The sequence below is a fragment of the Scomber japonicus genome, chromosome 1, assembly GCF_027409825.1.
Source record: "Scomber japonicus isolate fScoJap1 chromosome 1, fScoJap1.pri, whole genome shotgun sequence".
Classification (NCBI taxonomy): domain Eukaryota; kingdom Metazoa; phylum Chordata; class Actinopteri; order Scombriformes; family Scombridae; genus Scomber; species Scomber japonicus.
Window position 1 is genome coordinate 11,353,535 of NC_070578.1, and position 27,993 is coordinate 11,381,527.

The window sequence follows — 27,993 nt, forward strand, 5'->3', positions numbered from 1 at the left end:
CCACGGATTTCCTCTGGACTCCCTACAATGTTTGAAACGGTAGGGTGAAAAAAAATAATATTACAGAATCCAATGTTTTTACGCACAGTGAAAGCTTACAGTTTTCGAAGAGTATATCTAGTCAGTGGCTGAGCAAGTACTGAAGAGCAACGCGAATACTGCTCGAAACAAAGTGGTTTTTACCTCTTTTCTCACAGACTGGACACTTCACACATGTGGGTTTTATCAAACGGGTGATGAATTACACGTGTCGGGATTATGCTTTTAATTGTACAGCAGGAATAAGACGCCATATTGAACATTTGGTAGAATTAAAGGCAGAGCACATGCATGGTGTTCGTGTGGAGTGGGATGTTGTATTGCCTGCTATGTAAACGTTTTTCCTTGTCCGTTTTATGAATAGTTTTCAATTTGGGACTGTCAGGGTTATCTTGTGGATGTCATAAGTGTGAAATAAGATGCGACGCCTAAACGGGGTCAGCGGAGGGAAGCAGGAACAGCAGCACTGAGGAGAAAGTTGATGCCTTTATAGCTGCTGTGATTTTTGTGGAGGCATTTATCATATTGTGCTGTGAGAGAGACAGAATGCTGGATGTCTGAGATTATGTTTGATTACGAGAGAGATTGAATTTATGGATCTATTTTGCATTTATTTGTATCTGGCTTTTCATCCTGTATGTTCACGTATGCCACGACTGATTTAACTGATTAACTGGTTGTTACAGACAGAGACAGAGAGAGAGAGAGAGAGAGAGAGAGAGAGAGAGAGAGAGAGAGAGAGAGAGTGGTGTGTGTGTGTGTGTGTGTGTGTGTGTGTGTGTGGTGTGTGTGTGTGTGTGTGTGTGTGTGTGTGTGTGTGTGTGTGTGTGTGTGTGCGTGTGTGTGTGTGTGTGTGTGTTACCGTTGGTGGTGGTGGGACAGGCTGCTGGTATGTGCCCCAAACTTCTTCAGTCTTTCCAAGTTTTCCTTTCTTTTCCTGGGATTTGAAATGTAATCCCGTCCTCCTGTAATCGTATTAAACGAACATGATACTGCTGTGAGGCGGGCAACACCCTGAGAAAAAAAAACCCTCCAGTCTCACTTTGTGCCCCAAAGGCATCAGATCGCGTAGAGCCGAAGGGATGATCTGGACTTACACTACGGCCTTCAGTTTATTAGTGGTGACAGTGAAACAGTCCATATGTGCAACAACAAACTGATCAATTCAGCTGATTTACTGAAGGGTGAAATTGTAAGCGATTATCTCAATCAGCTTTGAACCCAGATATGTCGCTCTACGGCGAAGCTCCGAGTATTTAAATGGTTTTGAAGTCATGTTGTAAATTGTGTCAGGAAAAGGTCTGTATTTCAGCTCAAGCCTGCAGCAAATATGGGAGTAATGGTAAATTGGGCAAACTGTGACCTTTACACAGTGATCATTCTGAAAACATCCAAAGTAGAATAAATGTTTCAAAACAGCATCGCATTTGTTCCATTTCCTCAGAAACCCCAAATTCCTCATCTAAACTGAACCATTCCGTCATGATTTAATCCATCTATGATTTACTCTGTATCTTTATTATAGGCAAGAGTCTGCACTAATGTGTGGCCAAACTGAGGTTAGGTGGTTTACCTGCAGCTGCTCGCCAACAAATTACGCACGAGTAAGTTGGCGCTAAACGCCTCCTCTGCTCTTCTCGGAGCAGTAGACGGAATCAAATGGCGGCGTATCGAAGTGAATTAAAAATATTTTCTCAAACATTTTATCAGTTAATCAAACTCAGCTCCGTCCTGACCCCTGAGTGCACCAGCGAGCTCCCAATAAGATCCAGACAGCTCTCTCAAATATGAACCTCGGCAATTTATTGTATTTGCCTGTATATTGTGAGTTTTTCATCATTAATAACTAGAGTAATTGAAAACATGTGTCTGACATTCAGGCAAAACTTACCTGGTATAGGCTAATGTTTGGTTTGGCCTGTAAATATGGACAGGAGGATTGGGCTTTCTTCACCTGTTTAGTAATGAAGTTGTAGCTTTAACAGCACAATAACACAAGTATGACAAGCGATCACCTTAATCTTTCTGTGTGTGTGTGTGTGTGTGTGTGTGTGTGTGTGTGTGTGTGTGTGTGTGTGTGTGTGTTAGAGGAAAAGTTACCCCCCCTCTCCACACCGTGTTTTCCTTGCTCTCAGATTGGTGGTTGGTGTGTCTGGGCGCATCACGTCTAACACATAAGGCGACCTTTAATTAGAATATTGCAGCAGCAGTTTGTTTTATTCCCCTGGAGGCTGACACCTAGCATTCCTCCCTCTCTCTCTCTCTCTCTCCCTCCTTCCTTCGCTCTCTCTCTCTCTCTTTCTCCCTCTCTCTCTTTCTATCTGTCTATCTCTCTCTAGCTCTCTCTCACCCCGGTTCTCTAATAAGCATCCTCCTATCCTCGCCTCCGGTGCTGCATGAAAAGATGCAAACATACTTAATTAGAGCGGTGGCAATAATTTCCAGGCTAAATATGCAACCAGACAGACATGGAAGTGATCTGATACCATTCAGAAAGGATACTATCTGCTTCCCTGTGTAGGATCACTGTGTGTTTTTGTTTTTTTCCCCCCTCCTTTACCTTTATTCCCATGGCTTTCCTGTACACTTGCTTTCAGGAGGGAAGGAGCATGTCACGGCTGTCTCTGACCCGGTCCCCGGTCTCTCCTCTGGCCGCTCAGGGGATCCCTCTGCCGGCTCAGCTGACCAAGGCGAACGCCCCAGTGCACATCGATGTCGGGGGACACATGTACACCAGCAGCCTGGCGACTCTCACCAAGTACCCAGACTCAAGGTAAGACAGGTTCACACTTACTGCTGGAGTTTCTTTATGAAATCATTGCTATTTTTTTAAAATATAATTATTAGGGAAATATTGACTGATTAAGAGAGAGTTGACTTTTATGTTGCTTTTGTTTGAAATGTGACATAATTGTGAACTTGTAGGGTGTGAAGTATTTTATTCCACTATGAACCTTTTTCTCATTCAAGCTTTAGATAGGTTTAAATTGGTCTGTTTAATTCTTTAATGTTGCACTTTAGTCTTCCTCAAATGATTTATTAAATTATTTGACTGCTTAATTAAGTCTAATTGGGTTTGTGCTGTTGACAACTCATTTAGCTGACTGGTATTAAGACAACTACACTGCAACTTCTACTGAGAGCCCCAGAAAGCTATAAAGTTGAATATATTTTTAAACTTGTGAGAACATGCCCTTTCTTGCATTATTTCTATCTTCTCTTAGTTTAAAAATGATGCATTTGATTGTTTTTGTTTTGATTTTGTCATGGTTATTTCACCAGTTAAACAATTACCTCCTATTATTTATTTTTTACTTCCTTTCACATGTACTCTAAAATTAAGCTACTGCCAAGCCGGCAAGTACAGTACCTTTCACGTTTTCTTTCTCTCTCTCTCTCTCTCTCTCTCTCTCTCTCTCTCTCTCTCTCTCTCTATCTCTCTCTCTCTCTCTCTCTCTCTCTGATTTGAATGTGAGTGTTTGTGTGAATTTACACACACACACACATATCTGCATGCATGCACTACTCCCCCGTTCACAGTCTTTTTCCCTTGTCAGTAGATGAGGATGCTGTTAGGATCCCTTGAAGCCAAAACAATGACGTAAATGTCCGGACCCCTGTCATCAGAGCTGATGAGGGGCAGCTTCAAATCTGATTAAAATCTAAATCGTTGGCTTGTTAGTTATAGATTTCTTTTTTTCTTTTTTTTTTAGATCCAGCAGTCACCACCACAAGATATTTTGTCTTGCCATTATTTGAGTTAAAAATAGGGATTACTTTGAACATACCAAGACATATACAGTATTTTAGAATATATTTGTTTAAAAGAAAAACGTTCACACTGTATATTGCCATTTTGTGAGAGAACATAGTCATTATTGCAATTATTCAAATAACCTAAAACAAGGCTCGTATTGCAGTCAAACATTGAAATCTTATAACACTATTTACTGAATATTTGTGGAGATGGAAAAATAGAGGGCTTGGGTTCTCTCACACATCTGAATATAACTGTCAGATTATCTGATAGCTCTCTTCTCTCGTGTATAAATCAAACAGGGTTTTTATTTCTGATTCTCTTTCCATTGTAAGATTTAGTCATGATGATTCAGATTGTGTAAGAACTGTTGGTAATCCACCCTCCCACTTTATTCACGATTTTAGCTCCATCCACAAACAAGGTGGCACCACTGAGGGTAGCTCTTGAAGACAACTACTAACTATGATAAAATATGAAATGTGAATTTTTCCTCTTCTAAAAATATATGGCTCTCTGCTTTTTTTTCCCTCCTTCACTGCAGCGTGTCATTCATTACATTATACAGTCTTAAATTCTGCATCAGCCAACAGAGTCCCATGTGGGCCAAGGTAAACATACACCAGGTTGTTAGAAAATCTGCCAAATTGGGCTACAGGAAACAATCCACATAATCCCCTGGTAATAAAGCCTTGATATTCACAGGGTCCGCTGACAGGAAATCCCTGACAGCTCTCCTTTTATTCCTGACTGTAACATGTCATGAGAAAAATAAAACTCATCCCATACAAGGCTCTATGATTGTTTTTGCTATTAAGGCTTTTTCTTTCCTCCTTGTTGCAGTGATATATGTCCACTGGTCATAAGACAAGAGTCTTCTTTTTTAAATTTGAAATCACGTATGCTTAAGATGTATCTGTCTTGATATTTTTGAGGCTTTTAGAAGGTTTCTATGTGTTTTAAAGCATGTTTGAACATGTCTCACATAGCAGGACTTTATTTATTTATTGGTGTTTGTGTATTGCTGTTGTGTTTCTTTATTTTTTCATGCTCTGGTGCAGCTTTACACTTTACAAAGAGGTTATTCATAGGGGGGGACAGACACAGAGCACCATGTAAATGGAGCACAGAGTCATGTCAGAGTAACCAAACAGTGTTGTTACAGTGAGAGTAAAAACCGGATACCAGTGTGAGTGTTGGTTAGAGTGCTTTTTCCTCTCTCTTGCTCTCTCTCTCTTTTTCACACATGCTCCTTTGCTTTCTCTGTGTCTCTTTCTGTTTCTTTCTCACTCTGGGTCACACACACACATGCACACACACGCACACACACACACACACTCACACACACACACACACACACACACACAAACACACACACAGTTTCTCTCTGTCTCCCAGCCTCCTCAGTGTACAGTTGGCCTCAGGGCTCCACTTTCCACTGGAGCCAGTGGAAGGAGGGGCCCTTTTGTGTGAATTAGGATAATGGCTGACAGCAGAAAGCAAAACAATTACACTGGCATAGCTGTATATGCCGCGTTCGGCCACAGCCAATCGACCAGGGTGCCCTGGCATAACTGAGAACGTGACTACTAAAAGGCCAGGGTTAAAGAGTTTAAAGTTGATGATTACTTTTAATAGATTGGCCCCTAAATAATGCAGCATGCCAAGAGAAAGTTAGTCTAGTAACTAATGTGCGGTCATTCATCTTCCATATTAAGGGACAGGGGTCATGAAACATTGATGCACACTCTATGTAGCTCTCAGAGAGGACAGTCTCAGCAGTCACTTGAACAGAAGCTGAGGAAATTAGGGGAAATGTTCCAGAGACTAGGAGACTATTTTGAATGGACCACTGGACATTTTTCTCTTTAAAGACAAGTCTTCTGCGTCAAGAGACGATAAATCTGTACTGGCTTCATGTTCTTTTAATGATCCTCTGAATGTAATAGTTTACTTTTCTGTAAGCTCAAATCACCATAATTAACACGGCTAACAATGTCACATCATTTACTGTGCGTTAGTTTCAGGAAATGCTGCATTTCCTTTGGTTTTTAATTCATTTTTATTTTAAACCCTTTAACTGTTCTCAGCACAGCTTTAAGTCTTATTGTTTTTTCAGCCTGTTAATCAGTTTATTTTAATGATTTTTAAGAGGCAATAATACACTTAGACAATGCCATTATCCAAAGTAAAACTTTTAAGTTTAAACATTCGATATGAAATTATAATGCTAATTAATTGTTGCTCTTTAACTAAACATTCCAGTTTAATGTAGCTCCAAAAAAACAGATATTATGTCTATTATTTTATGACCTGGAGACTGTTTGCATTCATTTATTCTTATACAGTCACATAATCAGTGTATGAGCAGTATGAGAGTTTCTCAACACATTCACTTCATGGACCCATGTGGACACATATTGGGCAACAGATGATGAAATGAATTCCCAGGGAACCATGTGAGAAGATTTTTTATTGCCGTTGTTGATTTACTACTGAAATATATGAAGGCATTGAGAGTTAGACTGAAACCTGATGTGAGCAGTCATTCTCATATATTCTCTAAAAGTCCAATGAAATTAAAATATAATTCATTGCTCTGAAACTTTTCCCAAGCATCTTTTTCTTTTTTTTTGGAGTCCTTGTTTTAGGAACCATTTAACTAGATATTTTACCAATGACATTGAGCAGGATCAGACTGAGTTGAATCAGAGCCAGAGGCAGCAACTCTTGTACTCTTCCCCTACTCTGAAGCCATAGTGGGCGGCCCTTCATGTCAGGCTGGACACACTCATCGAGATCCCTGGATATGTTTGTTTCACTTTGGAGCAAGCTGCTGAATGTCTCACGTTCATTAGGCGTCCATTAGCGTTACAGTTTCCAGATAGTGTTGTAGTAGAGTCAGTGTTACCTGCGCTGGGTTCTCCCAGCTCCTGCAGACACATCTTTGGCAGTTCGGTGCCGCTGGCCGGCAGTAGCTGCTGCAGCAAGGATCCTGCCAGATATTGCCCACCTACTGCCCTGTTGCCTGCCCTCACTTTGCACCGCTGGGGTGGGAGATCTGAGCTGTTCCTGTCCTTGATAACCTCCTACACCCACCACCTCCCTCCTTCTCCCTGACTTTCTCTGTTTCTCCGTCTTAGTTTTTTTTCTCCGTATGTCTTCCTCTTGTATTCTGTTTGTTTCTCTCTCTGCTTCTCTCTTGCTTTAATTCTGTTACAGTTTTTTTCCCTCTGATTTTCCTGTCTTGTTTTCTTTCTCTCTCCCTGTGTCATGCTTTTTTCTTCCCCTCTCTCCTTTCTCCCCCATCAATCTCCCTGTCTTTTGGACTGTCTGTCTGTGTATCTTCTCTTTTCATTTCTCTTTATATATACCCCCACACACCATCTTCTCTCTCCCTACCTGTTAAAAAAAACTACCCCCCACCCTTCAAATCAGGGATTTAACAGAAAGGGGAAAACATGAGGAGACCAACAGAGAAATAGGGAGTGAGAGAGAGAGAGAGAGAGAGAGAGAGAGAGTGAGAGAGTGTGTGAAGGGAGTGGAGGAGAGGGAAAGAAAAAGAAAAACAGGCAGCATTTTAATTGCTTTTTAAAAAAGTGGAGATGAAAAACAGAGTTAGCCTGGAGGGGTATGGTGAAATTCTAGCTGGAAGAATTGCAAGACCATATGAGAAAGGAACACCTCAGGCAAAACAGGGAGATGAGTATTGGTTTTTTATAAAGCATTTTGCATCGATTTCCAGAGAGAAAGCGAGTAAGGGAGAAGGATGGAGACGGAGGGAGAGAAAGAAAGAAAGAAAAAGAAAAGGATGGCAGGAGGGGAGAGAGAGAAGTAGAACCATCTTTGCTCTGCTTCTTCACACAGTCAAGTCAAAGAAAAGAAGCGGGATGAATTTGACATGATAGCTTCAATGTGGTGAGCCGACACATCGGGGTCAGGAGATACCTGATACAACCGTTAAATACAAGCTTACACACTGCTCCAAAGTAGAGGATTGAATTTGTAAATTCAGTGAAATTAGTTTGTGAGTGAGACTAAAGCCAACCCTGCTGTTTGTTCATTGACATTCCCTCTGTGGCTCCCTTCCAGTGTCTTGTAATAGAGTTTGACAATGCCAGTGCTGATGCAGTGCTGGGTTGTGTTGGTGTGTGTTTGTGCATGCATGTGCGTATTGGTGGACGTGTTTGCAAATAGGTTTTACGATTTTCTTTGTTATACAACTTTGTCAGCCGACCTAGGAGCTGTTAGTGTGATTAAAGAGCTGATTACATCAAAATGATGATAATAACAGCAACGCAGCGCCCTGCCAAGAGCTGTTTCTGAGAAAGACGATGGAAATGTGCAGTGAAACCGTTAAGGAGGTTACGTGCAACAGATTTCTTGTGTAAATCACTAGTATGGCTTATTTACACTGCGCAGGCAATCCAGGTTTCTCCGCTGAGGGAGATGCAAGTTTCATTTCAAAATGAGGCACAAAATTGAAGTAAATGATTAAACTTCAGAGTTAGTTTGTACTGTTGGAGTTGATACGTTTAACAAAATCAAACGTCTTTCTCAATATTTTAGAGATACTTGTAATGCTGAACACCAGAGAAGTGTTTTTAATTATTGAACAGGAACATTTAGCATTTGGAAATGAACAAACAGATAGAGCGGAGGTGCCCAGATGAGATTATTAGACAGCGAGAGAACGACCTGAAAGTAAAGTGGCAGGAAAACCACACAAAGGCGAGAGGAAATGAATATCTGTCCAAAGGTATCTCGAGGCACGGCGCCAACACGGTGTGATGAAAGTTTAAAGATAACAGCAATTTCCATTCTTTGCCTTGATGAGCCCCCGTAGCCAACTTCAACAAAGCCCTTAATCTTAAAGTACACCAGTGGAAGGGGTTAACCATAGGACACTAGGCAGCAACAAGTGTCCTATTATTACACCAAAGTCTTGCTAATATTTGGTTAAAGCTTTAAAACATACATCTAATAATGTTTTTAGTTAATTATTGGGTTTCTTAAATGCAAAATATTATTGCTGTAATTGCAGGAAATATTATTTTCATTATCTGTGATGTAATTTTCTTTTGAAACTTTTGCTTTCCCTCTAAATATGAAGCAAAAAACTAGATTGTGTTCATTGTGTCCTTTCTCCAAGATGACCATACTGTATGATGATGCAGAGTTTCTTTTCCTGAATTGGAAAAATGTACATTTTGAATGGCAAAAATGTTGACTTCATATTTATTTTCGATTGTTACACTGTCATTCATAGTCATCGCTGTTAACATGCCAACACATGTAAATCAAATACTTGAGTTGAGACAATGCAGGAGTCATTAGTTTTTCCTGAAGCAAATGGTCCATATAATGACAGATGTTATAGTGAAATGTGTCTCTTATAAACAAATCTCGAACACAAAGCATCATAAATAGGTAGACAGTGTTAAATACTGATATTTAGGCAGCATGTTGTACAGTAGATGTCCAGATTTCCTCGCAGCACATTCATACCGAAGTCAGACTGTAAAAGTAAAATATATTTGTCCAGATGTCCTCCCCATATTAAATATGCCGGCCTCCAACACTTCCTACCTGTTTCATTTCCACCCCTCTGACAGATAGAATAATAGAGCTGTAATGCTACATTCATGCCATTAATTTCTGTAAGTACAAGCAGCAAGCGTGTGTGTTGTTGTAATCTCTCTGCAGAAGGGACACTTCAAACAAGTCTGGAATGGAAGAACTGTGCCTTAAGCCCCTTGTTTCAACCTGGGATGCTAATACATTTCAAGCTTAGTGCTAATAAAATTGAAAAATAAATGGAGGGTAATTGTTTCATGCATTTGAAGGGAGCTGGCTCATTCCATTATGTGTGTTTGTTTGTGTGTGTGTGTGTGTGTGTGCGGCTGTGTGTGCGTGGCTTCTCTGTGCACGTGTGTAATTGTATGTGTGTATTTCAATTTTCAGAATCAGTCGTCTGTTCAATGGCACCGAGCCCATCGTGTTGGACAGCTTGAAGCAGCACTACTTCATAGATCGGGACGGCGAGATATTCCGCTACATTCTCAGTTTCCTCAGGACCAGCAAATTGCTCCTTCCAGATGACTTCAAGGTACATATCAACCTCCAAACATTCTGTATTAAGTGCATACTTTTCTAAAGATAATATCTTTGTATTTATTTACCTGCCCTCTCAAAGGCTGCATGCTTTCATAATAGACCTGATAGCCTACCACAGCAGATCTGCCAGTTCTGTTTTCACGGTGCCTAACGTAGACTTACCATTCAACACATTAATCACCTGTAGTATAAGCATAAGCATTAATTAGGGAAACTTTTTTGGAAAAACCAAATGTGGAACAGACTCAGTTGGAGTGTACAGTGATGGAGAGGTAAATCGCTAACTGGCTAACTGGAGCATGGCCCGGTGATGTGTGTGCCAAAGCCCTGAGCTGTTGTTTTTCACTCAGAGTGGTTTCTATAGAGGTGAGTCCAGGTGAAATAGCCTGCACACCCCTCCGCTCTCCCTGTGCTCTGATGACCGGCTCCCATGCTGACAGAAAGTCTCTCTGACAGTCAAGGACTCACAGGGAAAGCTGTGGCATGAGTACATGCTAACATGCTCTCTACTCATGTATACATGCATCTGTGCGCGCGCACACACACACACACACACACACACACACACACACACACACTTTAGTCTTTGTGGGCTGAGGCTGCACACACCTGGCTCCTGTTATAGCGTTTACATGAAAGAACTTGTAAGCTCACATACGGTTCATTATATTGTGTCCATTATGGTATTATGTTAAAGCACATGTTCATGGCACATGTTCATGGCAACAAAGCACAAAACATTTTCAGGCTTGGTATCAAATAATGTTTTTCACAGACAGCAGGGCGCACATACATGTAGATTCCCATCTGTGCCAAGTAAGTTATATACACATTTTGTGATTCTAGCAGCTGTTTTCTTGGTCGCTTTGAGGCATCACAAAAACGGTAAACACACCACTGACACATCACCTTACAAAGCTGATATGGTGAACATGTTTGCAAAGAACTGGCTATTTGCATTTACTCCTTTTTACCTTCAGCTCTGTTTTGGTCTCCACCAATTCTAGAGAGAAGTTTTTCTCTTTAGCTTCTAAATGCTCCACTGTGTGGTGTCAGCAGCTTGGTGCTGGGTAGGTAGTGTGCAGCAGTTTCATCAAAAGGTTTTTGTTTGTTTGTTTGTTTGTTTTTACAGAAAACTAGTTTGATGAGAGAAGTGGTGAATCAAAACAGTACAGGTGCAGGCTCTGAGACCAACACAATGAGCTGAGAGACCCTAAGATGGTTAGGGTTAGGGTTAGGGTAACTGATAATTAACTATCTAAGTGACCCTTTTCACATTACATGTAATAATAAAATCCATTGATAATAAAAAGATGTTTGTAAGTGCAGCTTTAAACCAAATTGATAGCATAACTAGCAAGTTACTCTCCCCTCACATTAATCCACATGGCCATATGTAGCCACAGTATTTCAGAATTATTACATATTCTGTCCAAAGCTCATTCCTGTTCAAGGTTTTTATTCAATATATTGTTCCTAGGTATATTATATTCTTCATTTCTACTCCACCTTAACTTGTGTGACCTTTCCACTGGGCTGGCACTTGTTCATCATTCTCTACAAGGGAACAAGGCGAGGCCAAGCCGCTCAGAGCCAGAGGCAAACTCTCCAGGCCTCACGGATAGTCTGAACAAGAGCCAAACATCAGACAACAGAACATGACATGAAAGCCCTGCATATTTTGGCAAATGATGGCCTGACTCAGTACCGATTAGTTTTCCCTTTCTTATTCATGCTTTCCTTCCCTGTGAAGACTGTGAAGTCTTGACAGTCCAATCAGGCACCAAGGTTGAGGAGAATACATTGGACTTTATTGTTTCAACTCATTACGATCCCCTCGCATAAGCCTGTGTTGATCTGCATACCTTTCAATTTGCGTGAAGCCGGGGAAAAAAAATGCAAATAGTGCGAGGCGGAATTGAGCATGTCCTTATCTGAACACAATCAGGCTTGCCGTCGCCCGGGGGCTGGGTCTGTTCTGCTGCTGGCAGCCACGGCACTGTGTGTTTTGCTAAATCAATGTGAAAGTCTGAGCAGAAAAGGGAAAGAAATTTTTCAGCCTACATCAGTGGAACAAAATATTCACTATTAATATCCTCCCTCATCTCATTATTCAAACTACAATTAATCACAAGATTGTAAGCAATGCTCAGTCATTTTGAGGGCATGGTTATAAACCATTAAGATCTAGTGGTTTCTGCCTTGGTTTATTCAGGTTTTACATATTGTACTTTAAATCAATAATGCTTTGTTTCTTCAGGTATCAAAAGCGATGTGGAAAAGCTAATGCTTTTATTTTTTGTGAGGCTGCATATTAGATGAGTGTTGGTGGGATTTTCCGACAGTGTTCCGTTTTATCAACAACCTGTGCATCCCCTCTTGTGTGGGTTTAGTTATTTTGTGTCCAAAAAAAGTCCTCCGACTCCCTCACAGTGACAGTTTCCATCATTTTTTTCTTCTTCATTCTCCCTCTTCCTCCCTCTCTGTCTCTCCCTCCCTCTGTCCTTCCCTGAGATGTTGCCTTGCCGGTGGGCGATCAGGTCGGATCATTATTTTGAAGCTCAAACGGGCTGTCTGGACACAGGATTGGGGGATGAATAGTCTGGTAGAGCTGGCAGCAGTAGCAGCAGCTCCAGCAGCCAGGACAGAGCTGTTGGCCCTGTCTCCCTCTCATCCTCACCTCAGCGCTTAGGATTACTCTGTTGTTTTCTGCGCTGCTCAGGATGACTAAAGTGCCTCGCAGACAGACCCCTGTTAAAAACATATCCATCCATGGCTTCAGACCTGTGAAGGATGAGGAGCTACACTTTGATACAGAGAGCTGCCTGAAGGGGAGCGTCTCAGTATGAGTTTTGTCAGCTGCAGCAAGAAGGCCAGGAGAGAAAAAGACAGGGAGAAAAGGAGAGAAAAAGGGAAAAAAAGGACGCACTCCCCCTCTCTTTTGCATTCTGCAATCTTAAATATTAGGCCGTCAGCTTAAGATGTGTTGCGTCAACGCTCCGTCCAGATGGAGTTGTATTTGGGTGTCGTTCACACGCCTCAGATGAAGGCACAGTTTAGATGAAGGGGTAAACCAGTGAGGGAGGCTTTTCAAGGCTAAAGAGTCTGACAGAAGAAGCAGGGTTAATGAATATGCTGTTTGCTGCCATGCTCTGTTTCTGTACCCAGCAGTAGTCCAGAGAAAGGAAGGGGGAAAACTCTTTTTAGATCAGGGCTCCCTGGCAGCCCCGGCACCCACAGCCACCAATGATGCAGACTATATGAAACATATGTTGTTTCCGCCGCACAAACACACATTGCCTCACTTTTCAAGGGTGTTTAGACTTTGCATTGTACCAAGATGAGCAACTTTTATCTGTATTCATTATATATTAAATGCTTGATTGGTTGTTTGCCATGGTTTCACAATATCCATACAGTAAAACAAACTATAGCCACGAGCTAAGGAACATGAACATCGTGTAAGAACAGACTGAATGGCAGCAATGGCAGTTCATGAACTAAGAATGAATTAAGCTGTCATTCTTTGTCACAGTGAAACACTAATCTGAACACAGATTTATTAATTACTAATTGTTTAGCTGAAAGATTTGCAGCATTTAGGTGTAACCTAATTAAATCTTGTTCTAATAGGAGCTTAACATCGGGCCACAAGCCTCATTAACATAAAATTCCCTCCATGTGAGGAATACATTAAAATCTTCCCTGGCTGATGATTGTCCTCATGTTCACTTGCACATATCTTTTCCTCACCTCCCGTCTGCCTCCAATAGTGAACCACCGCCTCCCCGTATTTTCTTTGGTAGCGGTGAATGATGGTGCCATCTGGTCTTATGGGAAATTAGAGGCAAGAGCACAGGGGCAAATGGCCCCCAGCAAGCCCTGCCCAGGAGGGAGAGTCAGGCAATCTGCTGCAGACTGTCTGCACACAGGAATGCACCATCCCACTTCACTGGAGCCCTACCGATGGCCTTTCTGGAGTTAGCTCACTAAAACTTGCTAAAGGCTAGCATAGCTCTGCCAAGAGCTACTGTGGAGCTACAGCATGGTTATGCTTTGCTTATTGAGACTGTTGTCCTGCTGGTCAGAGGCCATGGCTGATCTCAGTTTATTGTTCTTCTTTCCAGAAGATGTATTACATGCTAACAAGTGAGATGTTAATGGTGCAGTGTGCAGAATCTAGCAGCATCTAGCAGAACAGACATGGCAGAAATTGAATATAATATTTGTATTCATGTTTTAATTTGTGTATAATCATCTAAAAATAATAATTGTTTTTTTGTCACCTTCGAATGAGCCTTTTATATGTTCATAGTGAGCAGGTCCTCTTCCATGTTGCACCACCATGTTTCTACAGTAGTTCAGAAAGGACAAAATTTAGTGTCAGATGCCACTAAATCCAACACACTGTACCTTTAAACAATGCTCTGTCTTCTTTGTGGCTATTACATACTGTTAACTTCACATTTCTACATTTCTATTTGAGGTATTTACCTGATTGTTCCTTATGCATACAGAGCCGGCCCTGACTAATTTGGTGCCCTAGGCAAGATTTTAGCTGCTGCCCCTTGCAACCTAGACAATTCCACTACCAATGTTCATACATTCACCCAGAAACTGCATAGCTTTATGTCTTTGTGATTTTCCATTTTTTAGAAACAAAACAAAACCACACAAAACAAAAACAGTAGACCCTCACCCTGCATTGCTGGAAAGTGGAGAAGGTGTCTGCTGGTGGTCCAGGATTTGCAGGGGTGGGATTAAAATATTTCAAAAGTGCATCTGAAGAGAGTAGTATACGTGACCTTTGGGTGTTACATTATATTAATAAAAATGCTGCTGATGGTGAAACCAAGCCAATAATAGCACCTAAGCCCCATTATAGCCTGTAACATTCTGAACACAAACAGCAACAGCAGACTGGGGGCAATTGTAACATCTCAAATTGCACCAATCAGAAAGAGACAGAACCATGAAACTCATTATGCACATGGTCTGTGATGATCCCTCTCTGCCTGCCAAAGGACAAACGGATGTCTCTCACTCTATCTAAATGTTGATGAAGGGGGACCTTTTTGTGTAAGTGCGTGATGCTGTGTGTGTCGTTTATTCATTAAAATTGTTTTTATAATTGTATACTTACAATTAATTATACTGTTTTAGTTAGGCAAGGAATTAATTGTTTTAACTATATTTATAATGGTATATTTTGGTATATATTGTGGTCCTTGGTGTTTTTATGAAGGTATTATGTGTGTTGTTACAATTCCCATCAATTGTGACTCTAACATTGTGTGTAAAAATATTTTATGATTAAAACAAGTAGAACACAGATAGAAGTTACTTGCTTAAAAAATGCGTCCAAATAGGTCAAGAGGTTTTTGAGTAATTTTGAAATTTGTTTTATAATTGCCCCTGGTCTCCCCTACACCTGGCTTTCATGCACAAAACATGTATTAAATGAGCATCTCTCCCACATGATGCGTGCCGTTTGCTTTACATATGCAACTAATCAATAATGAAAATGCAAATTACAAAAGGTTATGGAAAAAGAAAAGCATTTAATTGACTATTACAAGCAGGACTAACATTGGCTAACTAGACTAAGATGTTAATAAAAATGTTCGCCTGGTTTCTTGAGGCATGCAGATGCTCTGTCCAGCAACATTTAAAAGAAAACATATATTTCTCAAAATGATGTTGTTGGTTATTCTCTAAACTCCTTAATAGTTTTTCCAACTTTCCCTAATGAATTGAAGGTGGGAGGATCTGACATTAACTCTAGCTATTTATTAAATAAGCAAATGTTACTATTGTCCAAAGTGAGCTAGTAACACTAAAACAGTTTACTCCTCTTCTCTTATTCTTTTTCTACCCTGGGCACCAGAGGGATTTGGTGTTTTTGACATGATATATTTAAATTAGGGTGCTGACGTTAATTGTGTCATGTTCCACAGTCCGTGTCGCTCACTAGTTCAGATAACTTGCCCACCCCCCACAATTAGTTAAGTCTAACTACAGGGTGGGAGGTAATGCAAGGTGGTGCTGCAGGCAACCCAGAAAATAAGGTCTATTTAATAGGCTATGCTGTACAACAGTAGTCCTGTTGTTGTGGGCTTTTTTTTGTAGTATTTTTTAAATAATACCATTAAAATATTATTAGTAAAAAGCAGTAATTGTTGAAAACAATCTGTGTTTCAGCAGTGTAGAGGGGTCAAAGTGCAGATGCAGACAGGAGTAGCGCTTCTGGAGTAAATCGGGGTCAAGTGTCTTGCTGAAGGACATTTTGTCATTAGTTGCCCAGAGGAAGCCATCAGGATACCCTGCAAATACCCACAGTGTCATCTTAATGTTGCACCATACACACGTTAGGTTTTGATCTCTGTGACCTTGTAATGTAATGTACATGTGAAGTGCCAAAACTCACAGTGCATTAGTCACACATAGCCAAGAGGACTGAACACAACCGCACATGCAAACTCATTGGTCTCCCTTCTCCATGTTAATCTGCTTGTGTAGGACTTTCACCTGCTGTATGAGGAGGCGCGCTATTACCAGCTGACACCCATGATCAAGGAGCTGGAGCGCTGGAAGCAGGAGCGTGAGCAGCGACGGATGGCGCAGCCCTGCGACTGCCTGGTGGTTCGTGTCACACCTGACCTGGGCGAGAGGATCGCCCTGAGCGGGGAGAAAGTCCTCATCGAGGAGATCTTCCCTGAGACTGGAGACGTCATGTGTAACTCAGTCAACGCTGGCTGGAACCAGGACCCAACACACGTCATCCGCTTCCCCCTCAATGGCTACTGCAGGCTCAACTCCGTCCAGGTAACACACAAAGCCTCTCCTGTCTATATAGTGTTGATTTATTTGGTAATGCAGACAAATCTTGACTGCATGTGACACATTTATTACATTCAGGACATTTTCTGCAAAACAAAACTACCAGATCTGACTGTAACCAAAACATTTGTCAACAATACATATTTTTGCCATACTAATGACTGAAGCAAGTACCATAAACCAGCTCTGTGGGTGGCTGTGATGTTTCTGATGTTGGTGTATCATGAATATTCTGCTAACTGGAAATGCTAATGCAGATTTGAGTAATGCATGACAGCCTGCATGTGGGACAGATTATCTAATAGACACCTTCTGATTTCACACAGACTGATTTGAAGAAATAAAGAACAATAATAGCAGATTCCCAATAATAGAAATCCAAGTAATGTTATAGTGACACTATATAGTAAATCATATCATAAACTCTTTTCTGTTCAAAAGTTAATACATGTATAATGTAATATAAAGGTGTTTAACTTCAGTATTGAGAGTGATGAGTTACTGTACAGGTATTTAAAAAATATTTATAATTTTATACATTAAATGATTGAACTACAGAATTACTAGAAAATAACAGATCACTCTATCATATGTATGGTACCAGATACTTTCTAAATTCCTTCTAGGTATACTACCATATTACGATGCATTGCTTCAATCATAACTCCATAATGAACCAAATGAAAGTAGCTGTCTGAAAGTCAAGATGTGTTTTTTAAAGTCTTGAAAAACATGTAAATCATATTTCCAGCGTAGTATTTGCCAGTAAATACTGGAAACCAGGAAACTAGGCAGGAAAGAGCAAACTTTATTTATAAAGTATTTATATCCCCTTTATTATGTATTTATAAAATCTCTTTTTAAAATCCTGAATATATAATGTAACCCAAACAATGGAGACGCAGACGTTTAGTCTACATGTTAGTAATGCTGATTAAAATTGTATTTTCAATGCAGTCCCTCTCTATGCATACATAAAATAAAAATATAATAATGAATCAGGATTTAAACACCTGAATTTGTTAAATAGGCCAATTTAGAAATAAAATATTGTAAATGTGCTGATTTGAAGGTTTGTTTTTAAGATGATATGCTGACCCAGTGTGTCCTGGATTTTATTGAATATTGATTTATCTAACACAAGGTTCAAAGTAGAGGCCACACTGTGATACAGACAGAAAAAGTGTGAATATAAAACACTGAATTTTAACTTCACACAAAAAAACAACTAATGGCTAACTAATCCTCTGCTAACCATAAGACCCACATTAGGAGAGCATCGAGTTCAGTTAACTATGTAATTCATCTTGGTGACATTTGGTTAATACACACACAATGTGCAGCAAACAAGGTTAAATACTTCCCAGGGCAAACATACAGTAACTTGTTATAACACACCCAACAGATTTACAGAGTATTAAAAGAGATGACAAGATACATTATCTAATGCATACATCTGTAAGGTGTGACTGTAATGCAATAGTGCTGAAACATTAAATATAGAGTTACAGTGGCACACAAAGCACTTAGAGTGAAGCGTTTCCTTATGTAAACTGTATTTTTACCTGAACCACAGTTTAATTGAGGTCTTTGGCAAAGTTTGCTTTAAACGTTTTAAGGATGGAGGTGGAGATTATTATTTTAAATGCACAACTCTCATTTTGATTTTGCAATGAAACCCTTGTATAGCCTACCTTTTGTCTAGACACTAGAGTTTTGCATATGTTTAAGTTTGATTTGACACTGTGGGTTTTTAATGGCATCAGTCCCGACTTTCAGGTTAGCCACAGAATACAGATTCCACAGTGAGTCACTCAGCATGATTTGTGGCCTTGTATATACTGTGCATGTTGCCACAGTGGAGATGTTTTCTACCTTTATTTATCCAGCAGAGGATTCTGCTGAGCAAGCAAACCATTTTTCACCACCACCCTTCAAAACTTTCATACACACTTTAACACTTGGCTGTACAACCAGAGCTTTGATGGACACTGTACAGCTTCACTGGAGTTACTGGGCTTTAGCAGTTGACAGCACCTTCCCAGCCCAGATACTCCACATCAGTCTGATGATTTTATTTTCACTCGTCATAAGCCAGTTCCTATAACCTTTACACTACCTGTGTTCACTGGCCTTCTTCACTGTCTATAACCTTGTATAACCCACCACTTTTGCTTTAAGGCAGTTGGCATGATTTGTGGCCCTTTATTCTGCATGTTGTCACAGTCAAGCTAATTACTCTTTGTCATTATTGAAAAATAATTTCAACTGTGACAGCTACAGCGAGGTTGTTAAGAGAATAAGGGCAGGTGCACAGAGTTTATGTAATTTTTCATTCTGTCTGAAGATGAACTTTCACTGTGTCCAAGATCTGAGCCTGGCCTGTGCTTTGTAGTATGTCCCTGCTCCTTATCATTTAATTGTACATACAGGAGCATATGGTATTGGTGTGTTATACCATTTCAACCAGTTAGTCTGACTGAGATTAATTATCTCCTTTTTTCGAAGCAGAATTGAACACAGTTTGTATTAAGTACTGAGACATGAAAAACAACTTCAGGAAACTAGTTTTACAGTCGTGTTAGCGAGCGAGGTCTGTGAGAGGGAGAACATATCAGCCTCACACCACAGGCTCGATATAACACACTTCAGCGCCCACAGCCACAAACAGTCCAACACATAGAGGAGCCTTCCCCCCCTCCAGCACCCAGAGAGAGCCTCTCCCAGGCAGGCTAGCGCGCTCTGACACCTCCACCTCCCTCCTGCCAGTGCGAGAGACCACCTCCAGGGAAGGAGAGCCGAGCGAGCGTGGGACAAAGCACGTGTGGACTGCGGCCATGTTTTTCCTGCGAAAAAATGAAAAAGAGGAATGGAAAGGGGGGGAAAATGATATGCATAATTTACGCTTTACTCCTTTTTAAGACACAGCTCCTTTTTTAAAAAGACTCCAATATAACACCGCTCAAGGCAATTGAAATACACGTATTGCATTTTTTAATACCATACTTACAATTTCTCAAACAGCCTAAACCGGTTTATACTTCTTTTATAGATTTTTAAATGACTTGCAATATAATTAATTGGCCGCATCAACTAACACAACATTTTCCCACTCTGTTTACCAGTGAGACTGGTTATGGGATGTGAGCGCATCTGACTAACATGGTCTGAAAGGACTTTTTATTGTTTAGGTTTTTATTAGGCTGCTCCTCTGAAGGTGAGATGAGCTGAAATCCTCTGTTCAGACAAACTGCTAACAGAAAGTGGAGATGGATCTTTATGGTTTCATGTAAGCGATGCTCCCTTTTGTCTCACAGCATGGCCTCTCTCGGTTAAGGTGGTGTTAGTTGTGGTGTCAGGCTTTTTTTCTGTCTGTCTCTCTCTCTCTCTCCCTCTCTCTGGCTCTCTCTCTCTCTCTCTCTCTAATGCGGGCCCCTTTAAGACAGATACACAAAATTCTGTCAAAAGTGCATAAACACACTCATGCACAGTAGAGGGGCCTGGCTCATTGAGTCGACGTAGATGAGGACACAAGGAGCAGATGGAGGTGTTTTTTCGGCGTAAGGGGAGATTTTTCTAAACAACTTACTCATTCTGTCCTCTTTTATTGTTGTGTGAAGGTATGAGAAGGTTAGGAAAATAATCATCATCTTACCAGCCAGACAATAAGCCTCTGATCTGATTTCAGTCCTGGACCCCAACCCAGGGGAACACACACACAACCACACCCTGCCCAGAAGAGGAAGACCATGCAAGGAGAGAGAGAGAGAGAAAAAAAAAAAAGAGGGAGGGAAGGGGACAGATGCAGTCATGTCTGGAACAGTGTGTTTATGACCCGACCGCCTCTGAAGAGGTCTTGACAGGAAAGAGACGGATATGTGACAGCCTTTAAATGTACGCTGCATTCAGTTTATTGCATGTCACTGGCATAGAGAACTCATTCTGGTCTCAAGTCATTTTATCAGGGTTAAGGTACTGTAGCTGTCTTGCCCAGGGCTTGAAGCTGCTAGACCTTGTGATACTTTGGTCACAATGAGATAACATAACATTTCTCAATATTTTACTGTACACTAAGCACAGTGTTTTGTTTTTGCAGTGTATTATTCAGTTTTTATTCACATCAAGATAAAGTAGCATATCTAAGGTCAGTACTTGTACTTAGCAAAATATATCCAAGCAATCACTAAATGTAAATCATGGCATTTTCAAGGAATTATTTCTCAGGCTCTTTTTCAGAATCAGAGCCAATTTCCTGGTATATTTTTATTTTATCTCCTATCAAGAGTTAAATATAACAATAGTAGCTGTTTGTATCAGTCTACAGAAAGGAAAGCATTACACTGCGTACTGTAAATTCAGCCCCTTCTTTAGTCCTTCATCTTGTGTATTCAGATGTGAGAGAGTGAGAATAAACAACTCCACCTTGGCGCGTGATTCTCCATGAAGTCATGAATGGAATTTAGGGAATAATGCAAACCACCTGCGCTGTGATGTAGATCCAGCGGAGAGAAACAGAGAGCAGGAAAGGCACTTAGCGGAGGGAAAACATTTAGCCAAAGATCCACAAGAGGTGTACACACACACGCGTCCCAGAGCTGGAGTCGGGCCCGCTGCCCCATACATCACTATGATGAAGCACTCAGATCAGACCAGAGCCAATCCGTCCTTCATCAATGTGACAGCGGAGGCAGTCGTAGAGAAGGGCTCCCTGTCCCCCTGCTGCCCAGGCAAGGGACGCAACACATCGCAACACTCTCTTACATGTCACACTGCCACTCCATCAATCCTGGTCTGAGTTAAGAGAGAAAGCACAGCTCATCAGAGCTGACAAGGCCACACAAACACCTCAGTTGTGCTCCTCAGTGGTCCGATTGACAGAACAAGACATTAACACTGCTGTGGCTGGGCTCCCTGTACTCCCTGTTTGAGAACAACATCAAGCACTCGGGCTCAACAGGCAGTAGATTAACCCGCAGTGAGGAGAGGATGGAGACTGGACAGTTTGACAGCTTCAGAGCCAGAAGATTGTTTTTAGAAATTGTTTAATATTTTGTCGAATGCAGACTAGTTGGGGAGCAAGTGGTTCTTTCTAAGAGTACATGTGGCAACAGCCAACAAGAGGACACATAGGAAAGAAATACATCATGAACACAGAAGAGGTGTCTCTGTTCACATTACATAATTATATTTACATTTAAACTGTGTTCTACTAAAGTGGTCAACAACAACAATTTGTAGTAATGTCACATCCAAGCAATCAGAAAACACACACATCTTACATGTTAAAGTGCTGGGTCCAAAGAAATATAGATACCTTCTGCTTCCAAACACTGCAAGCTCCTTTTAAAAGATATGTTTAGTAGAATTTAGTACATTTTGAGTGTAAAGTGGCTCTTCATCAGGTACAGAGGCATTATTTATTATTCATATTTATATTTAAGTAAAAGTACAAAAGTATTAGTCATAAAATGTACTTGAAGTATAAAAAGTAGAAGGGTCATGATTGAGAATGTCCTCTGTGAGCGTTGTTTTATTTGATTGAATTATCAGTACAAGCAGTAATTTAATGTTGTAGTAGGTCAATGTGAAATGATTATAAACAGCTCATACACTGAGGGGTCGTTACATCTGACATTGAATTAAACATTCAATCTCAAATAAATTAAGAGCTGTAAAAAAAAAAAAAAAAAAAAAACATTTACTACTGAGATGTAAATACTCAAGTAAAATAAGTACAGTACATGAGTAAATGTACTTGGGTATGTTACATCATAGCTTATATATAGCTGCAAACCAGAAACCACAGACCACAAAGGCATACATTTTGCTTTACCCAGTATGAGTTGGGTGGTGGTGCTTTAGTCTGTCCAGTTTAGTCTGAAGTGTACTTGCAATCATTTTAAGGACCGACCTAACCCTGAACACTCCTGTTCCCTGTCGAGCTCTGTGGGTAGTTACACTGCCAGGGTGAGAAGTTGCATTCCCACCAGTGTCACCTGAACTAAATTACTGTGTGAATGCATATTACTTAAAGACGCTTTGAATTAAACTGTCCATATGTTATGGTGAGCTCCGCTATGTCAGTTTCAGAAGCAAAGCTACTTGATAATGTGCTGCAAATAGTACAACAATATATTACACTGTCAAAGTGTTTTTGTCGCTTGTGATTCCTAAAAAAGGCTGGCAGATGGCTCAGAGAATTAGAAAGAGTTGGAGCTTCTCGGATGTTTTATGCCAGATGCTTGCAATAAGCAGAGGATACGATGCAGAGACTGCAGTTAGTGCTCCTTGTCACATATTAAAAGACTGTGCATAGTTAAACAAAAGCAACCCCCTGAGTGCAGCGCCCATCAGATGCTACGCCGTGTGTGTCATACGTGTCAATCAACTCTCAGCCCTATGCCATGAGGAGCAAGTGTCTTCCAGCGCCTCCAGAGAGGTGTTGCAAGTGTGTGTGTGCACTCTGGTGGCCATCAATATTACATTGTGCTCCGGTTTCCAACCCTGAGACTCATCCACTTTGATTCCTGTCTTGCCATCTTCACTGTGTTGGAAATATATGATGCTGAGAGGTTAGAGGAGTGAGTATGATATATCCACTCCTCATCCCCATGGCGACCCCAGATTGAGTGGCAGCTCAATGAGATGGTTTTAAGTTAAATGGGGTGTGCGCACACGTTTGGGGGACAGATCCCCTTGCAGTCAAGTCGACCCTGCAACAGTAAGAATAGTTTATGATGTTTCAAATGTGTAAGGATCACTTGGGATGAAGAGGGTGAAGAGAAGCTTTTTATTCAGCGTCTGCTTCGATCACACAGGCAGGAAAAACACAAGAAGTGTTAAAGTTCAGGATAATAATGGCAAACTTTGATAGAGTGTTGTCGTGTCTTCTGTACTGTTGTCTTCTTATTCCTGTTTTGAAAACAATAAGGATATTGGCAAACCTCAAACATGATAGCAGTGATGCCGGACTCTCTGTAAGTTCAAAGACATGTTGAAGTAAATAATAAAAAAACACAAAGACAGCTAACTAGTTGTAATTCCATTTCACGGAAATCATCATGCTTTGAATGAGACTTTAACCAATCAGATTGCTTCATGCAACTCTCTGTTAGCATATTTTGTTATGGTTTTGCTCAAGTGAGGCAGGAAAGTAAGCAGAGAAATCTGCATAAGTACAACATAAGCTCAGATCTGAGAGCCTGCGGTCACAAGTATGTAGTACTAAACTGAGCCACCAGGACATGTTTTAGTTTTTTGAGAGGGCGCATTTATTTCTTTTGTCAGCTGGGATTGATTTCAGGACATTGTCCTGTGGACATTGAAACCTTTTGCTTGGATACATTTTAATTATTCAGTGTATTGTTTATTCCCTTGTGGCATTTTTTCACTGTCAGACTGAATGTGAAAGTTTTTTATGCCTTCTTATAGTCATTACAGTATCCTTTAGTCAGTTACAGCTATCTATAATAATATCCTTAAGTCTTTTGTGTTGCCGTGCATTAATGATACAAGTGTTTTCAGACTATCTTTATTGATCAGGCCATTCTCCTCTGTGACCAAACTCATTGCTGAACATGACAGAGTCCCACATGCGTTAAGAGATGATGGGGAAAAATGCAATGTGATGCAATGATCAAAGAAGGCTATGTAATATCATTTCCATAATCGTTAGGCTCCTCTGTCGTCTGTCATGGATTTGGGAGTGTTTGATGCTTGGGCAGGTCTCTTAATTAGCCATCCTCACCATCAGCTGTCTGCCACCCCTTCTGTCTCACAAATTACAGTTTGTTGTCGTCGTATGGCCAGAAGAAAAAAGGGAGGGAGCAGTTTAACTTTTCCAAGTGGTCCTTATTGCTTACAAGCAGCATGTCAGCCCACATTTGAGTTTTAATCAGGTAGTGAGGGGTTTCAGGTCTTATCAACAAGTTTGTGTTTTCATTTCTAACCGTGCATTCTTGCACATATATCATGACTGTTTTTGTGTGTGTGATTTATCAGCTCTTCTATTTACTGTGTGCTAATCCCCAGTTAGGGGAGGCTGCAGCCCTTCAACCTGGAGGCCTAAACGCCCGACTCCAGTCCTCCAGTGGGGCCCTCGCCCCTGTAATTAGAGAGGTCATCCTCTGCCACAAGTGTGTGCAGCAGTGTGTTTGTGTATGGTCGTCTGAAGAAAACGATCTATTTGGCGTGAACTGCTCTGGCTCGGAATCTGGCAGGCTTAGCCCTCAGCGAGACCTTTCATTTCCATACGCTGCACACTCCATTAATAGGACGGGGGAATAAGTAAATACACGGCACTCCTCGCACAGGGATTTAGATATAGCCTCTCTGAAAAAAACAACATCCCACAAGGATTACAGCAGATATGGAGAGAGAAGTGATGTTGGAGTTCACGTGTCTGTGTCGGAGCGTATTTGCATTTGGACAAGTGTATGTATCAATGCCCTGACTTCATTCCTGTCTCCCGTTCTCTCCCTGCGGTACCAACACTTTGTCCTCATGCCCATCACCCAGAACTCCCTATCCTCATTCCCCACACGTCGCTCTCTCCTTCGCTCACGGACCTCACTTCTCCTCTCACCCCAGCCTCATTACTCAAATTAGGAGCTCCAGTAATCACCGCGCCGAGCTCACCTCAGCTCCTTAACACACCTCGCTCGCACTCCGCTCTCCTCATCCCTTTGAGCTCATGCCCTCGGTTCAGTAGCCAATCCAGCACAAGCGGCATGAATATTGCAGAGGTGGTGTAATGTCAGAGAGCCCTCTGGTTTCATTCCATCAGTCCGTGTGATGGGAGGAGGGGGAGGTTAATGACACGTGGAGCATGTTGTGACTGATGAAGATCTGAGATTGATGTGAGGATGGATGGATGTCAAAAAGGGATATTTATCCAAGACTTACTTATATGTGCTGCTGTTGAGCATGTATTGAAAATGTACTGGGTACTTTTAAAATTCTAGTGATGAGATGTACTGTAACTAAATATTTCTATAGGCCATTCATCATCATTTTTATGGAAGGAAATGATCAATGGTAGTCTATTTCTGTTTGGAAAAACACAACTTACAAGCTGGAAAATATTACATGCTCACATTTAAGAAAGCATGAAACCTTCATTTCTGTCTGTAAAATTTTGATTGGCAGTTCTGTTATTAAGCTCCTTCTCTTGCCTCTCTTCCTCTCTTCTCTCTTTACAGGTTCTGGAACGTCTTTTTCAGAAAGGTTTCAGCGTGGCAGCGTCTTGCGGAGGCGGCGTGGACTCCTCCCAGTTCAGCGAGTATGTGTTGTGTCGCGAGGACCGGAGGAGTCTCTCCATCAACACACCCATCAGGATAAAACAGGAACCCCTGGACTAGAGCGTTCTGGGAGAGGGACTGCCAAATCCACCCATACTCCTTCCATCTTCTCACAGCACCCCACCATGCCCCCCCTGACCCATCTCTGCTCCAACAGGACCACCACCACCACCACCACTGCTCCTCGTCCCCACCTCCCCAAAATGCCCCCTGCAATTCCAGCGAGAAACATACCTAAGTATTAGCAGAGGCTTGTTAACCTCGCCAGCTCTGCAGAACTCTGAGGGGAATGTAGTACCAAACAAAGGAAAAAAGTGCATCAGCAACAAAAGTTTTTGACTTTTTGTTCAATAACACCCAAATAATCTGGGACTGTGTTGAAAAATGATGACAAATGGACTCAACAGCAGCTCACTTGAACCACTTTAGCCCCATGACCGCTTGATTTTTTCCTTCATCTTCTTGTGAAAAAGGTGTCCTGACCCTTTTGGAAGGACACAACCGCTCCCTCCTTGAATCCAAGTCAATCCAATCCCAGCACTCAGCGGTGTTCCGTCCAGTTCTGTGTCTTTATGAAGCCTGGGTCTTGTCTGATTGGGGACAAGTCTGGACTGCTGTGGGTCAAGGAAGCTTTGGTAGACGGGACTCTTTTAAGGATGACAGGAAGAGGACATAATCCAATCTCGCAGTCCCCCTAACAGCCCTAATCCCCATGACCCTGTGACCCTCCAACCCCATCCAATCTCCCCCTACAGGCCTCGTTACAGACGTCGGGGCCTCACCGAAAAACAGCATCATCGCCAAACTGATTGTTTATTACGGTTTTTCATTGTTGTTTCTAAAGTATGTTCTTCTTGCTCCTTTTGCTGTTCTTATCATGACATGGTGTAAACAATTATTATTAATAGGATTATTTTTAATGTCTCTTTTTTCCTTTCTCCAATATGAAGGATGTACGAACGTTGTATTCATTAGACTTTGAGAGCTTGTGAGGGAGAGTTTCTTGGCAGTAGCTGCAGAAACTCAGATGTCTGCAGGCTATGTGGCTAAAGCGATCTGGCTGGCAATGCATTCAGAGCCAGAAAAAGTCCCATTGTTCAAATGGGGATGGAAGCTGGATGTTTCGACATTGTTTATAGTCAAATGTGTAGCACACATAAAAAGTGCTCTGGAATTTCTGCTTATTAGCTAACATATCTTGGGTCTCTGATCAGATTCTCTCACACAAGCAAAAAAACTCTTTTTCCCCCTATTTTGCAGAAGTTTAAGAAAGTTCTTAAATTTGGAATTCAGGTTAAAGTTGCACGAACTCTAAGTGTATTGCAGTTTTCTTGAGTTAGAATGTTAAAGGCTTGAGGACCAACATGGAGAGCTGACGTTTACTAGTATGTCTCGTGATCAGCAGGAGATGTACTCTAAATGCTTAATGTTTCTTTGCACTTAAACATTTCCTACAAAGGTGCCCTGCCCTGTTCTCTCAACACACTCAAAAGGAAGCTAGAATATTAGAGCATTTAAAAATCAGTCAAGGGGTAAAACTCCCAAGACAACAAATATTTTACTGTAGGTAACAAAGGGGACAAGGTGCCTATTTTATTGATTGTACAAACATAATGATGGTGTCTCTTTTCACAGTTTACAGCTGAAGAAGACACAATGTATTATTCAAAACTGTATGAAGGGTACCAACCTTTGTTCCTCCAGGCCCTCGGTCTTGACAGTTTTGTTGAGAATAGCTCCCAGTACCTTCAGACCAACATTGTCACTTCTAAGTCAAGATTATTTCAGTGCTTCTTCACATGTATGTATGGCAGAACCAAAAGTGAACTGTACTCCCAGCATCAGCGTGTTATTCACAAAGAGGCGAGTGGGCGGCATTTACTCTATCCTGCTCTCATTCTTTTGGTCTTATTCTCAACATTTCTGGATCAAAGACAGAAA

The 27,993-nt window shown here is 41.2% G+C and overlaps 1 protein-coding gene across 1 annotated transcript; it reads left to right on the forward strand.

Moving 5' to 3' along the window:
* LOC128357954 (BTB/POZ domain-containing protein kctd15) lies at nucleotides 1-26,112 on the forward strand. Its single transcript, XM_053318393.1, has 5 exons — nucleotides 1-39; nucleotides 2,637-2,812; nucleotides 9,761-9,905; nucleotides 16,433-16,738; nucleotides 25,954-26,112. The coding sequence occupies exons 1-5, from the start codon at nucleotides 28-30 to the stop codon at nucleotides 26,110-26,112; spliced, it is 798 nt and encodes a 265-aa protein (XP_053174368.1). The 5' UTR covers nucleotides 1-27.
* Nucleotides 26,113-27,993: the final 1,881 nt, after the last annotated feature.

Coding starts and splice junctions, on each gene's coding strand:
- LOC128357954 (XM_053318393.1), top strand. Junction 9,906..16,432: donor TCCTTCCAGATGACTTCAAG/GTACATATCAAC, acceptor CTGCTTGTGTAG/GACTTTCACCTGCTGTATGA. Junction 16,739..25,953: donor GCAGGCTCAACTCCGTCCAG/GTAACACACAAA, acceptor CTCTCTTTACAG/GTTCTGGAACGTCTTTTTCA.